This window comes from Martes martes (assembly GCF_963455335.1).
Source record: "Martes martes genome assembly, chromosome: 8".
Taxonomy (NCBI): domain Eukaryota; kingdom Metazoa; phylum Chordata; class Mammalia; order Carnivora; family Mustelidae; genus Martes; species Martes martes.
In genome coordinates, this window is record NC_137895.1 from 110,914,497 (window position 1) to 110,932,288 (window position 17,792).

Genomic DNA, 17,792 nt, shown 5'->3' on the forward strand with positions numbered 1-17,792 from the left:
CTGCTCCTCCTCCTCCCCTCCCCTCGCCGCCGCCCCTCCCCCAGCGGCCCCGAGTGAGCGCGAGCGCCACACAGCCCCGGGCCGCCGCCGTCAAGCGCGCCGAGACGCCGAACAGGTGGCCGGAGGCTGCGGGCGCTGCAGCGGGGGAGAGGCGAGGCGAGCTCCGGGCCAGGCGAGGGCGGCCGGGCCGGGCCGGGCATGCTAGCCGAGCGGCCCCCCGGCGCCGCCGCTTGCCCGCGCCCCTAGCCTCCCGCGCGCCCGTGCAGCGGCCCCGCCGCTCCTAGCGTCCAGCCGCCCCTGCCCGGGGCCGCTCCGGCCGCGGTCAGCGAGGGGCGCGGGCCGGCCCGCGACGGCGGCGGCGGCGGCATGAAAGTGACCGTGTGCTTCGGGAGGACCCGGGTGGTCGTGCCGTGCGGAGACGGCCACATGAAAGTTTTCAGCCTCATCCAGCAAGCCGTGACCCGCTACCGGAAGGCCATCGCCAAGGTGAGGGGCCGGGGGCGCACGGGGCGCCGGGGGTGGGGGCGGGAGAAGGGGGGAGGAGGAGAGGGAGGAGGAAGAGGAGGAGGGGGAAGGCGCCGGGATCAATATGGCGCTTCCTGGAAAGGGGAGGAGGGAGACGGAGGGGAGGCGGGGAAAGGGAAAGTGCGGCAGCCCGGCCGGGGCCTCGCGGGCGCCCCCCGCCCCGAGCTGCGGGCGGCAAAGTTCTCCGCGCGGGCCGGGCCGGTGGGGCGGGCGCGGGCGCAGCCCCGGGTGAGCGCGCCGGACCCCGCGGCTCCTCCCGGGCCGAGCGCAGGCCGCCTCTCCCTCGGGGCTCCGGCCGCGGGGCGGGCGTCGGCCACAGGAGCCCCTTCGGAGCCTCTTAGGGGCCGAGCCCGAACCCAGTCCTCCGGAGCGCGGGCGAAGCCTGGCCGGACGCCTCTCCCCCGGCTGCCGGCGGTGGAAATCCAGCCTCAGGCCTTTCCCCGCTCCCAGGCCCCGCGGCAAAGGCTGGGGAAAGGGAACTTTTTTGGTTGGAGGAGAGTTTAATTATTCCCCACACGGCGGAGAGCCGGGCGTTTGTGCTCCAACACTGCCTTCGTCCGGGCGGGGGAAGGAGCCGAAGCCACGAGCCCTTCCCTCCCGGTCGCCCGCGGGCAGGGCCGCCCCGGCGCGGTTCGGGGGCAGCGGGTGGGGGACAGTCGCCGGCAGCCCCGAGAGGGACGCCCGCTCCCATGGGCTCGCGGACATTGGTTGGGGACGGAATCTCGGTGCTTGGGAGGCTCCCGTGCAGATCTCCTTTAAAAGGCACAGCCCTGAAATCAGTCACTAAATTAAAAGTTTTCTTGCCAAGGACCTCGGCGTATACCTATCTGGAACTAGTTCCATATGGTGCTGAGGCTGCGGAGCTGGGGCCTGATTTCGGAGTGGAGTAGATTTCCCTTTTTCTTCGTGGAGTGATAACATTGTCTCCACTTAACTGCATTCCTCTACAATGTGTCAGAAGTGAAAAGGCATTTTGTTAAATTGTTTTATCTGCTGTCTGTTTGACAACAGCCCACGCCTCCGAAGTTTCTGTCAAGCACCTGAGGATATTTCCTTTGCTGCAGAGTAACGTTTGGTGGAAAGCATGTTCACTTAAAAAATTTCTCCATGCTAGGTGGAGTGGCCTAGCTCCTGTGGGCTGTGGGGCAGACGAGAGGGACCGGTGGCTTTGCCCACCTCGGTGTATACAGGCTGCATCCTCCAATTCTCTCTGAAATTAAGGGAGAAAAACTTTCTACACTGTTGTTTGGTTTATAGTATATATTGGATAGAATAGCGTAAATTTGGCCTTTTGAAGATCATCTGGGGGACGTTTAGGAACCTGACAGAAAGATGGAAGATGTTGACTATATTTAACAGCTCTAAAATGTTTCTTACAGTTGGTTTAACTGTTATTGAAAATCAAATAAAATTAGTTGAAATTGGGCACCCGTTTATCTTACAGTGCTGACAAGGGGAAACAGAACTCTAAAACCTACATTTAACATTTTAAAAGATTGTTTATGAATGGCAGTTTATGATCTAAATGTTCTAAATCAATAATCAGATTGCATATGCATTTTGGAGACCAAAATAAGTTGTGAAAGGGAAGAGAAATACAATAATACAACCTAGGCAGTGTGCCTGTGTTACTGAACAGAGAGGACATTTCGTTTCATTTTACATGGTTAAAATTAGTTCTCTTTCACTATGCACACCATGGACTTTGGTTAAAAGCCTGTTTGGGAGATAAAACTGTAGTTGTTGATTTGATCGAGTCATTCATTCCTTCTACAGAAATTCTTAAGCATTTGCTGTGTTAAAGGCTTCATTCTGGGTGCTGGAAATCTAGGGAGCCCACTGGCTGCTTTGTGGAAGTTGGGAGTGTCAGGGTCTAGGACAAGAGGCTCCCTTGTCCTTAAGTGAAGGTGACCGTGCTGTAGACTATCATGCTGTGGTGCAGGGAGAAGGGAATGTGTCTATGGTGTTGGTAGATGTAACTGAGGACTCTTAGTGATAGATCTGGACCTTGGTTTTAAATATTAGTGTAGTTGTTTCCCAGTGATCTGGGAAGATGGAAGAGGGAGTGCAGTTTTCTTGAGAGTCTGGGGAGGCATGCCTAAGAGAAGGGGTATGTGAGCTAGTTTTTGTTTTATTTGTATTTTTTAAAGATTTTATTTATTTATTTGAGAGCACGAGAGGGAAGAAGGTCAGAGGGAGAAGCAGACTCCCTGCTGAGCAGGGAGCCCAACGGACTCAGTTCCAGGACTCCAGGATCATGACCTGAGCCGAAGACGATAGTCACTTAACCAACTGAGCCACCCAGGCGCCCCTTGAGCTGAGTTTCTAGAGGGTAAGTGTGAGATCACCAGGTGTAGATGGAAGGAAGGGTGATTCTCAGGGTGATGGTAGCATTGGAGTTGGATATAAGTGAGAGGGAGGAGTCAGAGATGAGTCAGGGCGTTCTAAAATTATTTAAAGGCTCTTTCAGTGCAATTCACAGTTCAGTGGGTGAATTTTAAGATGGGCTTTGTAGTACACAAAGTTTAATCATTGAATCACAAGACTGTTGAGCTCAGATGTTGTAAGAGGCTGAGTGTCTTCATTGGTGTTTTTTCTTCTTAAATTGTTAGGTAATGGTTAAGATTAAACTTTAGTCTTTCTTCCCTTTTCTCCCACCTCATTTAAGGTGATTATGAAGCAAACACATATTAACACTTGCTTTAACTCTTATTCTCTCTTCTTTACCGCTTATTGTTTCATAGGACAAAGTAAGTTTTGTATGAAGAATTGGGTGGCTGGCTAGCTGTAGAGTGGTGTTTAAGTTGCTAGGTGACCGGTGGCTTGACAAACTCCCATCTGGTGGGGAAAAATGTGGAAAGATCATGTTTATAGCTTTGTATAAAAATCAGCTAAATTTTTCCCCCACCTCCACCCACTCCCCTAAAAAGAAGAAAGTAAAAGGGAAGGAAAGATCCCAAGTCACTAAAGCTTTCTCTGCAATAAGCATTTTGTAGTGTGATGGGGCTATTTTATTTGGCATTGTATTTGAGCTTTTTTCAGGTTAAACAAATCAATTTTTTTGGACAGTGGAGTGGTGTGACAATACCAGAAATGTCCTCAATAAGCAGATATTTAAAGGCTTACACTTAGTCATGGCGTTTTTTTTTTTTTTTTCCCTCTAGTGGAAAAATGTTTTTCTGCTTATGATCACTGATGGGTGAAAATGTTTTGGCTGTTCCATCTCCATCCACCCATCCTCATCCAGACCCTGTTTAAGGAGGGTGTTCTGCTAGACATCGAGAATTCTGTTGGAGGAACTAGTCTTGAGTGCTTAAAATTGGAGGACTGTCTGCTGTATATGGGTCTGTTCTTTCTTCTCGTGCCTGCAGCCTGACTCATCCTTGAATCCTGATGGACACAGGGTGCAGAGCACCAACTGCAGTGACTTTTAAGTTGTGGTGCCCTTGGTTTCTGAGGTTTTCTTTGCGGGCCACTCCTTAATTTTGAGTGAATCAAGGCTGTCCCTGAGGCTTCCCTTTTTTCCTGCTGTACATACTAAATATGGCTAGGAGAAAGATAAGAAAGTCTTCATGTTTGTTTAAAAAAAAAGTTGCTATTTTGGAGGGCTGCTGTGTACAAAATGTTATGCTCTATGGAGAAATATAAGATGAAATTGTTGCATTCGAGAAGAATATAATCTAGGAGACCAGATGAGTACATACACCAATAATAGTAGGTGGGAGCACTGCTTGGCAACAGGGTAGTGCAGACAGTAATTGCTTCTGGAGTTCAGAGATGTGAGTGGTCATTAGGCATTGGGTTGGGAGGGGGATCCTCTTTTGTCCCTAGAGTTGGTATTGGGCTTAGTGAGCCAGAAGGCTGGCCCTACTAGAGGGCAGTGCTTCCTAACTGGCTCGTGGAGCGATCTCAGAAAGCACCTCCTTGCCTAAGATGTCCTGCTTCTGCAGGTCTGCAGTGGGGTCCAGGCATGAGCCTCTGGAGGCATCTCCTGTGAGTCTGCGAGCTGGGAGGGAAGGGATTGCATGAAGGGAAACAGTGTGAACACAGGTGATTTAGGCTTTCTGGGCTACTGTGGCTCCTGAGGAGCATTCATGCCAGGTGGTGGGTCAGGATCAGGAGGACTGTGGACGCTGGGGCATGACACTGGGACTTTATACGGTTGGATGGTATGGGAGGGAGTCAGGTATTTGGGCAGGGCAGCAATATGGACTCCTGGTCCTCTGGGAGAACATCTGGAGCAGCTGTTTGGATGAGATCTGCCTTCTGTCCAAAGTGCTGCTGAATGCTGAGGAAGGAATAGGAGTAGGGTAAAGTGAGGGAGGGAAGTTGCTGGAACCTGTTAATTCCCTGCCTTCCCCCATAGCCCTCTTCTCTTAGGGGACAGTGGGAACTTTGGATTGGGTTTGGAGACCTAGGTTTATTTATTATTGGTAGGTATTGCTGTTCTGTATTACCATTTAACCTGGGGCAAACTAACCCTACAGAAACTCATTTTCCCTCTGTCTAAAGTGGGTTACTCCCTTGGCAGGGTTAATGTGAGTACTGAACAGATGATGAATGGGAGAGTCTTTAGTGCTAGAGCTGAATCACTGATGTTTTACTCACCAGTTTTGCTTGCTGGGAAACTTTCCCAAGTATCCTATCATTTCTGTTTGGTTTTTCCTCTTTACTAAAGAAGGTAGTATGTCATTTAATTAAAGAATAGGTAAAAATGTTAATATTTGCCTAAGCAGCACTGCAATCAGAGGAGCAAAGTGTGTGCTTGTGTGTGCTTGTGTGTGTGCGTGTGCGCCCACACGCATGCGTGTGTGTGTGTCAGGGAACATAAACGCAGCCAATATTGGCTTTACTCTAGCTTGATCATCTGGGCCTCTGGCCTGTGGGCCACTGCTTTTGTCCCTGAAGCATGGAAACCTGAGTTGTTTAATAGTGATTCGTTTTTATTAAAACAAACGAGTTTAGAGACAGTAGCTTTTGAGAATGTGCTTTTTCTTCTTTTGGGGGGGGTGCTGCTGATTACTAAAAACATTAAGTCATTTTTTTAAAAGATTTTATTTATTTATTTGTCAGAGAGAGAGAGCGTGTGCGAGCGCAAGCGCACAAGCAGGCAGAGTGGTAGGCGGAGGCAGATAGAGAAGCAGGCTGCCTGCCAAGCAAGGAGCCCGATGCAGGACTCGATCCCAGGACCCTGGGATGATGACCTGAACTGAAGGCAGCGGCTTAACCCACTGAGCCACCCAGGCGTCCCTAAGTCATGTTTTTTTTATGAAAAGTCTTAACAGTTGGTATGAGCTTTTCCTGCAAATACATATATAACTGCTTATTGTTACACTCTACAAGCTTATTGAAACTTGGGGAAATAGTTACATTGTGGCAGAGTTTGAATGACAATAGGGGCAAGCATAAAAATAGTGAAGTGAAATAAATGTTGTTTTATTAACATTTTCTGTCTTCCCTCTCAAAGTGAAGAATAAATGCAACCTGTCTGAAAGGCTGATCTTTCTAAAATGCAAATCTCATTGTAGTCTTTTGTGTAAGTGCCTCTGTACCTGCTTCTCCCAGAGGCCAGGTCCTGCCACCTCAGCACAGCCTGTCCCTTGTGGGACCCCTCCTGCCTCCAGCCACTCCCTCACCGGGCTCCCCCATCCCATATTCTACCCACATGCACTTGCTCGCACGTTTCTGCCTCTGCCGTGGTGTTGTCTGTTCTTCTGTATGCTGCCCCCATGCCCACTGTCTGTGTCTGCTCATCTGTTGAGCCTCCTCTCAGACCAGCATCTTTGGGAGGCTGGCCCTGCATCCCAGGATGTTTGAGGCTCTCCAGTTTGTGCTTCTCCTGGGGCCTTAGCTCCTGGACTGACCTGGGTGAATGAGCGTTACTGTGCAGTACTTCAGTGCTTATCTGCAGAACACAACTGAGCTCCGACTCCCTCCGGGGACATGCTTGAGGGCGGTAGTCCTGCCTCAGTCTTACTTGTACAGCCAACATCTGCTGCAAAGGAATCTTAACGGGTTGAGTAAATAAAAAGCGCAGAATAAACACATCGCATGCATTATTACACAAAAAGTATACTTTTACTTGGAAGACTGTATGACCAGCCCTTTAGGGTTTGGTGTGTCTGGCATATTGGTACAAACAGATTAATTGATAGTAAGATTTAGTGTGATTTGGAGTCCCTGAAAGTTATTCTTTTTGTGTCAGCTCTTTTGAAGGAGTTCAGTCTGTTTTCAGACCAAGCAGAGGGATAGTCATAGGGTTTGCATTGGGCCTGGTTCAAGGCAGGTGGCCAGAGCAGTGTGGGAATCTGGCCCGGAAACATACCTATGTTGGGTCTGGCGCCTCTAATTCTGTCAGTTGAGATCCTTGGGTAAGTGCCAGCGGTAAATAGAAATGTTTAGGATCTGAGACTCACAGAGAGAGTCTGGCTGACGTGAGGTGCTTCTTGGCTCATGGCGAACCTGGATAAGTTGGTCACAGAGGCAGTGCTTAGTCTCACTTGTACACCTAACCCATAGATAGATCCTCCTTTTGTCCTGGGAGGTTTGTACCTCCCTGTAGAACTGGAGGCAGCTTAGTGACGTTGGACACATAATAGATGTTTGGAGCCTTATGCATTTTTTTCGGGGATGGAAAGAAATGTGTAAAACTGGTCCAGGGAGGTATTTCCTCAGTCCATTTTCCACAGGGTAAAATAGTTGGTTCAGCCCACCCACACAGTGTGCTTTCCTCCTCCTATGTGGCCAGTCATACACCATGTCTAGCCAGAACCAAGGTTAGTGGCAGTAGAGAGAGTTGGGGAATCAGTAAATTTATATAATTTTTCCTATTTTTGGTATTTTTTCTGTTTTACATAGAAAATAGAAAGCTTTATGAAAAGCAATGCAGAGCTGTGTGAACATGGTAGAAAAGTGATTTTTGTTTGTTTTTTAGTCATTTGTTTTATCTTTAAGATTTTTTTCACTTGGAAGGAGTATGTATAAGTGACTTTTTTTCATAGCTTTGCATCTTCTTGGGCCTGCCTTGCCATCTTTAGGTGGCTTATGACATTAAATATTACTTTTGCTTATCTTTTTCTTCTATACATTGATATTGGAACTTAGAAATAAAATTGAAATCTCCATATCCACATGAAATGTCAATTATTTAATTTTTTTCTCTTAAAAACAGACTGTAAAATATACAATAGAAATAAAAACATGTCCACCCAAAAATCATGTACATGAATCTTCATAGCAGCATTCTCCATAACAGCCCCCAAGTGGAAACAACCCAAATGTCCAATAGAACAATATATGGTTTATCCATACATTAGAATATTACTCAGCCATAAGAATGAGTGAAATACTGATTCATGCTGCAACGTGGATGAACCTTGCAAACACTGTGCCAGTTACAGAAGCCCATGTATATTACATGGTTCTGTATGTACAAAATGACCAGAACAGGCACATCTGTAGGTAGAGAAAGTAGAGTAGTGGTTATTGAGGACTGGGTTTGGGAGTGGGTAATGGAGAGTGGCTTCTCGTGGGTTTGCTTTGGGGGTAATGAGAATGTTCTAAATTTAGATAGTGATTGTATGACTCTGTGAATATGATAAAAATCTTTGAGTTGTACAGTTTAAATGGGTGAGTTTTATGGTTTGTGATTCTGTCTCAGCAAAGATGTTAAAAAATAGACTACATAAGTTACTGTGAAGAAAGCTCACTTTTTAGGTGTTTTATAGTTCCGAGAGTCCCATAAACATGTATTAACTGTATCAGAGATGCTCAGAAATCTCAAGTGAAAACTGGCTATTTTTAGGAGTTTTGTATACAGTGTGTAAACCCTGTTTTCTTGGGCCTCTCACTCTGTCCTGTTGCTGTCTGGTAAGCTGTTCTCTGCTGAGCCTCCAAAGCCCCTGGACTCTCCTTTGTTAACATCTTCCTTACAGGCTTCTCTAGCAGTTCACCTGCTCACTGTCAGCCAGAGATTTCTTCCCGCCTAGCTCACCAGCTGTCTTTATTGAGTGAAGGTTGATTAAGAGGTTCCAAAGATGTCCATAGTGGAAGAGCTTTTCCAGTTTTTGGTTTTGATCCTCAGTCATTTTGAGCTTTGGCAAATCTCACAAGTTCGTGAGGCTCTGTTTCGCTATCTTCATCTTCCCAATATTCAGAAGTTCTGGCTGGGCTCCCGATGCCAGTCCCCAGAGCTAGAGATGCTCCGACCTAGTCTGTATTGTTGGTTATGGTGCTCATGGAACCATGAGGTATGGGTGATGTGCAGAGCAGGCAGGGTGCAGAATCCCTGACTCCACCCACCTCCCTGTGAAAATATTTTGCTTCCCTTACTTTGAAATGATGGGATTTGACCGTGGGGTCAAACACATGCTGTTGGAAGTTAGGATGTATTTTGCCTGGAGTGTCCTTCAGAATTCCTTACCATCTTCAAGAGAAGTGTCTTTTAGCATAAATTACATGCTCAGTAGTGACTTAATGACACTATCCCTTTTGTGAAGTATAACTGGGTATGTGACAGTGCCTGATACTAAATGTAGAATATGTGTATACACGTACATACACATATGTAGTCTTGAAGTTGTTATTTTGATAGTAGTATAAATTTAAGTGGTTTTAGACATGGCAGTAATATTCTTCCCTTTTGATTATCTTTAATATTCAAATTCTGTATTTGGAACTCAGTCATTTTTTCTGGCGTGTGGTTTTTCTTGTTATTTCTATCACATCCCTTTAGAGTAGAAAACTAATTTATATTAGAGGGTTTATATTTTGGGAAAGGCCTGTTTGAGATATTCTACAATAAAAATCAATAAAAATTCATACAGTAAAATTCATACAATAAAAATGCCTTCTCTAGCACTTCAGAAAATAATTCGCTGAATGTCTCAAAAACCCAAGATTACTAAATACTATGTTGTATTAACAGATTAAAAATATAAAGAGATAATACCATTTTTATGTAGGTGGCTGATATGAGACTGAGTTTTCTGTTTCTTTAAAGTATACAGTAAATATTGGAAGATTTTTTTATGTCTGTTTTAATTTTCTGAGTGCAATATTAAATCTAGAATTAAAAAATAAACTATTTTCCAGGGAACAAACTTTGTTCTACCACAAAGGCATTTAAAATGCATTATTTATAATTCTGAAACCCAGTGTGCAGAGTCATATGTGAATAATAGTTAGCTGGGTTCCTGCCCAGCAGGTTTATACTCTAAACTGAAATTTCTCTTATTACAGCCAGCAGCACCTGCAGAAGAGGGAGGTAAAATGTACAGGATATTGGTTCCCGATCACCACACAGGATATGACAAATCACTGAATCCATTAAAGTTGAATGTAGGATTTGGTACTTTTACCACTCTGTTAGAGACCTGGGAAAAAAACCTTTCAAGCAAACCAAGAGGACCTGTTAGTGAAAGTGCATCAGTTGGATTGGTAACTGCTTCAGCAACTACATCTGGCGGATGGTGGTATTTGAGGATTGGTACTGTCTGAGAACTATGAAAGGAGTATATTTTAGATTTTGAAGACATACTGTCAGGAATTTTTTTTTTTTTTCCCAAGGAAACTTGGAAGGGTGATAAAACCCTGAACGTTCTATGGTGTGGTCAGTTTTATCTTTTGTATTTTATGATCCACTTTTTAAAACACAGATGTTTGGAAAAACACAGTTGGCTGAAGGTGGAAAGTTTGGTTATGGGTGTTTTTGTCTCCTAGGAGGCAGCATATCAGAGTGACACACTCTGGACCAGGACTCAGAAGAGTAGATTGCAGATTCTGCGTTTGTGTGTCTGAGAGCAAGAAGGGTAACCTCCGTAAGCCCAGGATCCTTGGCTTTTAGTGACACTTACTTCATGGGATTGTTGTTAGGGTTTGAAGAGAGAATGTAAAAAAATGCATCGTACAGGTAAAATGGAGTAGATGTTAGCTGTACTGTTCTTTCATTTGTGCAATGAGTGGTTGTCAGTGATTAAGTCTCACTTGAATCAACTCTTCTAAATTGTTTCTTTTCATCCTCATTGGAACTGCACTGGATGTGGGAAATTGAATTTGTGGTAAAACTGTTCTTCCTTAAAAAACCATGGAAACATTTTTCTGCAATTTAAGAAGTTAAATCCCGGTGGCACTGATTTAGATTTTCCCAAGATGTCCACAGTGGAATAGCTTTTCCAGTTTTTGGTTTTGGCTTCCAGTAGTTTTGAACTTTGGCAAGTCCCACAAACTTTGTGTGCCTCAGTTTTCCCATCTGTAATTCGGGAATGCTATCTTTTGGTTGCAGGAATGAACATTGAGTGACTTAATGTAGGTAATGCTTCTTCATATAACAGACTCTTAGTATTAGATCTTTTTCTTCAAGTTTTAAATACAGATTAAACACAATTTTAATGGCTTATTCATAAAGTGAAGTTGATTTTTATTTGATTTGTGATACCAAATGGTCATTTTTCAGGATGATTTGTTAAGGGGTCGCTTTTTCCTTCTAAAGAACTATAGAGGGGCACCCGGGTGGCTCAGGGGATTGCCTCTGCCTTCGGCTCAGGTTATGATCTCAGGGTCCTGGGATCGAGCCCCGCATTGGGCTCTCTGCTCAACAGGGAGCCTGCTTTCCCCTCTCTCTCTCTGCCTCCTTGTGATCTGTCTGAATGAATGAATAAAATCTTGAATAAAATCTTAAAAAAAAAAAAAGAACTATAGAAATTCCAGTATTAGTGTCCACTAGTGAGTCAGTTGAAAATAGAGGAAAGCAAATGTTCTGATGACTTAGTGGTTAAAGCTGATTCTTTTACAGGTCAAGGAGAAATGTGTTTGTCCAACTATCTTAGCCTGTGTCACTTTTTACTTGTTTTTACTATTAGCCCTTGTAACTTTCTAAATTTGCAGCTGTCATTCTGCTGGATCAACAGAAATTATATAAAATTTCATTGTTGTATTTTAAAAGACTTTGATTATACATTTTCCATTTAAAAATATCTTTTGGAACTTGTAAAGAATAAACCTAAGAAATTATAAATAGTATTTATGCTTATAAAATACAGAAATGTTTTTAAAAACTTCAGCATTTACTAACTAGTAATAGTTCCGAGAATACCCGGAGGTTCAAAGAGATGATCTGAGTTGTAAAATAAAATGGAAAAGCTGACATAAAAATGTGACCTCTGTAATCCTTTATTCTATAGGCCTCTATAATTCATGCACCCATGCTACTTCTTTACCCTTCTCTGGATCTTAAGAAGGTGATTTTGGGGAGCTAAATCAGCAATAAATGAACACAGAACATCTTTTGCTTAGGTAGGTAGGTGTAAGGATTGACAGATTGATGCAACTTTTAATGCTTTAGTTCAGCTAAAGGCACCTGGTGCCAGTCACCTGAGAACTTCACCCAAGAGCTGACCTGTTTATCATACTACGTAGGGAGTGGTGTCTTGAAGACTTGCTCAGATCCTGGGCATGGCAGCATTACTGTGTTAGACTTGCCAAGTTGTCAACAGTGGACTGTCCTCCTATTCAAGCAGATCACCTTTTCTCATTTATCTTTTCACACCACACTCTTGAAGGTTATTTTTCTCTCTTTGAGGGCCTTAAACATCTTATTAAAATAATGTTTCTCCCTCTCCATATGTGTTTCGGGCAGTTGCTAGGTAGTGATTAAAGTAATGAAACTTTATCTCTTTGTGCAGTGTTCATATTTTGGCTTTGATCCCTTCCAGTGTTTGTTTGTAAACATGGTTTCACATGAGTGCATTTGAAATTGAAAGTTCTTCTTTCATACAGGATACGAAAAAAGAGATGTGGCCCCATGGGAGATGGGAATTTATCTCTCTCTTCCCTTCACAACTTCCTGAGTTTTTGTGCTTGGCTAATGAAAGTGTGGGATGGTACTTTCAAAAACTTTCCAGAATAACTTTCTAGTTTTATAACAAAACTGTAGAGAAACAAGCTCTGGAGTATTCTTTGTCGTTCTTGTTCCAGCTTTATTGAGATCTAATTGACAGATAACATTTAAAGTGTACAGTGTGATGATCTGATATACATTGTGAAGATTTTCTGTAATACATTGCATTCATCACCTCACATACCCCACCCCCCTTTTGGTAAGAACTTTTTTAATTTCGGGGAATTTGAGAAAGCTCAGTCTGTTTTGAAAGGTGAATGGTGTGCTTCAGATCTTTAAGCTGAACTGGTAAAGCTTTTCTTCTTGGGTTGTTTTTCCTACATATTAGGAGGGAAGCTGCTTTATTTTTAGATTTCGGGGGAGTGGTATTCTCAGTATAGTCTTTGCTTTTGGTGTTATTAAGATTTTTAGGTCAGCACTGATGATTGAAAGCTCTTACACAATATGTGCTGTATTGAGGCATTATTTACTTGCCTATCAGGTTGGGTAGATGTTGAGAAAGGACCTTTAACTGGGATACCTATCAAGTTTTCTCAGCCCCAAGTCATTGAGGAGTTTCAGAGGGGTAGGAGGAGAATCAGGAATATTGGTGGATATACCATTATCAGCAGTAATGGTTAGCATTTATGGGGCATTTTGTGTGTCAGGCCCTAAGTACTGGGCTGAGTGCTTTGTGTGTATATGTTAATAAGTAGAGTGGAGGGAGGTGTTGATTCAGTCCCAAGTTTACAGGTAAGGACACTTAGGCTAAAGAGGATAAGAAAGTTGCAAAAGGTTGCACATCTGATGCCTGATGGCTTGGCCATCTTAAGTGGACCCCTCTGACTACAAAGCCTGAACTGTGACTTACTACACTGTGACAGACTGCTGTGGCCCTTGCATTTTAGGGTGTCACAGTAAATAATGCCCACAGGCACACTTTCAAAGCCAGTAGTGGATTCCTTTTACACACTTTTGATACTCTGCTTCTTAGAATAGTCTCATGGACCCTTTCCCATTCCCACACCAGAGTGCCGAGGGTGGCCTGGCTGATGCTGCCAAATATGTGCTTCTGGTCTGAGGCTTTGACCATGATCAGTTCTATTATCTTCAACATGGCATTGCTATTTCTGTCAACATGTCTCCTTATGTCCTGTTTTTTTTTTTTTTAATGTTTTCTATTTTATTGGAAGTAGGGAGAAGTGGACAGATAACTAAGCTTTTCTTTTTTCTTTTAAGTTTTATTTTATTTTCACTTAGTTAACATAGTGTTATATTAGTTTCAGGTGTACAGTATAAGTGATTCAGCCCTTCCATACATTACCTGGTGCTCATCGTGACAAGTGCACTCTTTAATCCCCTACGCCTTTTTCACCACCGTAAACCCCCCTCCCCCTGGTAACCATCACTTTGTTCTCTAATTTTCCCAACACCATTTGTTGAAGAGGCTATCTTTTTTCCCTTGGATATTCTTTCCTTCTTTATTGAAAATTAGTTGGCCATATAATGTGGGTTTATGTCTGGGTTTTCTGTTCAATTCCGTCGCTCTGTGTGACCATTTTTTTTGTGCCAGGACCATACTGTTTTGATTACTACAGCTTTGTAATATAACTTGAAGCCTGGAATTGTGTTCCCTCCTGAGCTGCTGTTCCTCACACAGATTTCGCCAGCCTTCCTTGAGACCATTTCAAGTTCTTTCCCAATGTCCCTGAAGTGCTGTGTGCTTATTAGCAAGCCAAGAGCCTAGCACTGTGCTTCAAATGTTTGTGGCATGACTAGTGAGAGATGATCTCAACAGGAAGTCAAGGTGCTTTCAGAGCTGCAAAGTACAGTTCTTTGTAATATTTGAAATGTTGCCTTCAAATATACTGTAGCTGTGAGAACTTGCTAGTACTGAATTTTATAGCCCTGATAGCGATGCCTGTGTAAGAATTTTTTTTATCTTATTCAGCAGTGTCAGATAACACCTTACCATAAGTTGATTAGCAAAAACGTTGTTTGAAAGTTAATGTATATTTAGGTATTGTTGCATAACCAACTACCCAAAACTTAAGGGTGTAAATCAACTCATGATTTTGTGGGTTGAGAATTTGGACAGGGCTCAACAGAGTGAGTCTTCTCCATTGGGGTTAGGTGGGGCTGTCCAGCTGGCAGATGATGTGGTCTGGAGGGTCCTAGATGGCTTCATTCACAAGTGTGGTGCTTGGTCGGGGTAGTGGGAAGCCTGGGCTCAGCTGCCACTCAGCCGGAAAGCAGAAGCAGGATACAGTGGAGGGATGCTCCTATAGCCCTTTGCAGGGACTTTGCACATGCTCCCAAGAACACTGTGTGTATTTGAGTATTTGTGAACCTGAGGGATTTGTGTGGCGCCTAGATTTGTAAGTTACTATAGGCAAATTTTCAATCCCAATCTAAAAATGTATGCACCCTGTCTTTCCCAAACCTACCTTCCATGCCCCTCAGCCCTTCTTTTGACGTAAAGATCATTTTAAATCTCATTGAAGCCAGTATTTCTCCATGTTTATCCCATGACATGTTAGTAAACAGTATATGGAAAAAAGAAAAACAAAAGAGCACCTACACATAGCAGCTCTAGAATGGAGGTCTCAGGGTAGCTGGACTTCTTATGCTGTGATTCAGGGGCTCCTACAGAGACAGAAAGAGGACACTCTTAAGACCTAGGCCTAGAAGCCAGCACAGCATCATTAACCCCTCTCTTCTATGCACCAAACCAGTCATTAAGTGGCCTGGATTCCAGGGGAGAGGACATCTACTCTACTTACTAATGCAAGGAGGTCAACTCTTAATTTGAGTTGTGGCCATTTTGTTCTGCTGTAGGAATGTGTGAATGCAGTGTGTGTGTGTGTGTGTGTGTGTGTGTGTGTGTATTGCATGTAACATTAAACATTTAGTCTTTTTATTGTTTTGTGTCATGTTTTAAAGTTGTCCTGTTCTTGGCCTGGGTCATAAAATGTATATCCTGAACTTTTGAAGCCGACAAACCTAAGAAGTACTTTATGTTCATAATTCATGAGTTCAAAGATCTGACAGCTTTCCCAGGCTACTCAGTAGAAAGAGATAATGGTAATAACACCTTGAGTTTATGTGGCATCTTCTCTGAGAGGTTCAAAGTGTTTGTGCCACTCATGATTCCTTTATTGGAATGTCCTCTGAGGTAAATAAGCTGTAGTACCGCTCAAGCTCGTACACAGATGAGGAAATGAAGTCGTTTCAGCAGCCTGCTAGGGCACAGTGTTCAGAAGGCTGTCTTCTGCAGGTCTGCGTACTGATTAGAACTTGAGCATGAATTTACCTTCCTTAGATACGATTCTGGGCAATGGCGAAGATTGACTTTTGTACACTGATAATGTTTTAAATTATATACCATTTGCCAGAGAAGTGCCACGTTTAAAGGAGAGCTCGTTACTTTTCCAGTGTGTTTTGTTTGTTTCGGTAGAAGCTTATGGGTATTGTATCACAGGGATTTTCACTTTAATGGATTAAATTCTACGTGCTCAGCAGAGACAAAGTGGAAAAGGTAAAGGCAGTTATGGGGTTGCCCTCTTAGTGGATATGTGGTGCGTGGCCTGACGGTGACATTGAAGGTGAGAAAACCTGTATCCATCCCTAACCACCCCCCACACCCCGCCTACGCCCTGTTGGGGGAGCACCTCCTAGTGCCTGTGCTTATGGTGATTAAATGGAGTTTTTAAGGATAATTTAATTGTGTGTTAAGTTTACTCCACCCCTGCCAGTTAGAACCTAAACTTTGAGTTAGATGGAGCTCCATTGTAATGTTCTAAGTGTGATATTGATTCCATTTGTCCAGTTTTGCTTAAAACGAAACACTTTGCATATGGTTGGTGTGCATTAGGTTTTGGGGAGAAACAGCTCCGCAGCCAGAACTTGTATTGGCCGTCTCCTGGTTCACAAACTTCTAACCCATCGAAATGACCTACGCTGTGTATTTCCAGCAGGGTAAACTTCATCACAGCCCTCGGGTACAGAGAAGTCCAAGGGTTCTGCATGGCTTTGCAAGTAAAATTCAAATTTGTCAGCCTGAAAACAGACCCCAACCTGGCTTTCCCCCTTTATCTCCCTGCAGCCTGCTTCAGTCAGCCCCGTCGGTGACAGAGCTGACTCTCCTGTTTCCCCAAGGTTGTGCCGAGTTTCCCAATTCTTTTGATGATGAACATGTCTCCTGGCCTGGGATTCTCTTTCTTGTTCTCCCTCTCACTTTGTCCTTCGTTCTCCCGTCACTGCTGCCAGCACTATGCTCCTTTGCTCAGAAAGCTTAACAGGCTTCCTGTTGCTGTCAGGACAGCATCCCCACTCCCGTCGGGTGGCATTCTGGGCTGTCTGACTGGCCCTGGGCTTCCTTTCCTCTGGGCACCCCGTGCATGGCCGGGGGGCATGCTGGCCCACAGCCCTAGGCACACCCCTAATGGTGCCTTCCCTAACTCCCCGTCCACAGCCCAGAGAGATTGAAAATTCGATAAGTCAAGTTAAAAGGGACACAAAGAATAATTACCAGAACATGTGCTTTTGAAAGGAAGTTACCCCAGTAATTTCGACTGTGTTATTAAGTGTTTTATTACTTGTAAATAATTAAAAGTGGATGAGCTTTTAAGAGAAAATAAGGAGATACCATCAGGAGGGATTTCTTCAATGTGTCTTTCAGTGTGGTGCTCTTTCTAGCTGCCTGTCTCCCGTGAAGAATCCATAGTGCTCTCTGCTTCACGCTGCTGACAAGTGTGGCTTGACACGCTGGATTTACTGCGCTCAGATGTCCCTATAAAGATTATGGGTGGATATGCAAGTTCCATGTGGTGGATGGCTTGTCCATAAAGTGGATAAAAGAAGGTGAAATGTATCCTTTGTGGAAAAATGAAGGTCCTTGAAGACTGCAGGGCAGCTGTGACTAATGCTGTAGTTAATAAAGAAATGCTTCTTTGGCTGCGTGGGGCCAAAAGTATTTTTGTTTTTTTTTTTAATCTTTTATAATTAAGTCTGAATGAATATTAAGGTGTGTTTCTTTGCATTAGCTGTTCTGTGAGGAGTGGCGTCTCTGAGACGTGATAATGGCAGAACAGGTGCTGCTGTGTTAATGAAGATGTTTTTGAATTGAGTTAGCGAAGTGAACTGGTGGCTTGAACTGGGTGTTTGAAACACTGTCATCGCTTACTTTCTGTCTCAATTGGGAAGACCCTTTGGACTCCATTCTGTTGTCGCTTATCTTCCCACCCCCAGCGTCCGGCAAAGGAAGAGATCTGTGCAGAGTCTTTGGGCAGGGGGCAGATGTGCCTTCCATGGGGAATGACCCCATCCATCCTGGAGGCACCTGAGAGGTCAGGCAGGGGAAGGTAGACGAAGCTGGCAAAGGAGAACGCAC

General features: G+C 44.1%; 1 protein-coding gene across 30 annotated transcripts in view; it reads left to right on the forward strand.

The window, feature by feature from the left end:
* The first annotated feature begins 243 nt into the window (after nucleotides 1-243).
* The window catches only part of PARD3 (par-3 family cell polarity regulator), a 655,030-nt gene continuing 637,481 nt past the window's right edge, over nucleotides 244-17,792 (forward strand). For 10 of the 30 annotated variants that reach the window (XM_080812119.1, XM_080812100.1, XM_080812095.1 and 7 more), the window contains exon 1: nucleotides 246-486. In XM_080812119.1, the coding sequence (XP_080668245.1) occupies nucleotides 367-486 (120 nt within the window). In that variant the 5' untranslated portion in view covers nucleotides 246-366. Of the gene's footprint in view, nucleotides 487-17,792 lie in introns of all 30 variants that reach the window. The other 20 variants (XM_080812093.1, XM_080812097.1, XM_080812104.1 and 17 more) reach the window with 6 other exon arrangements.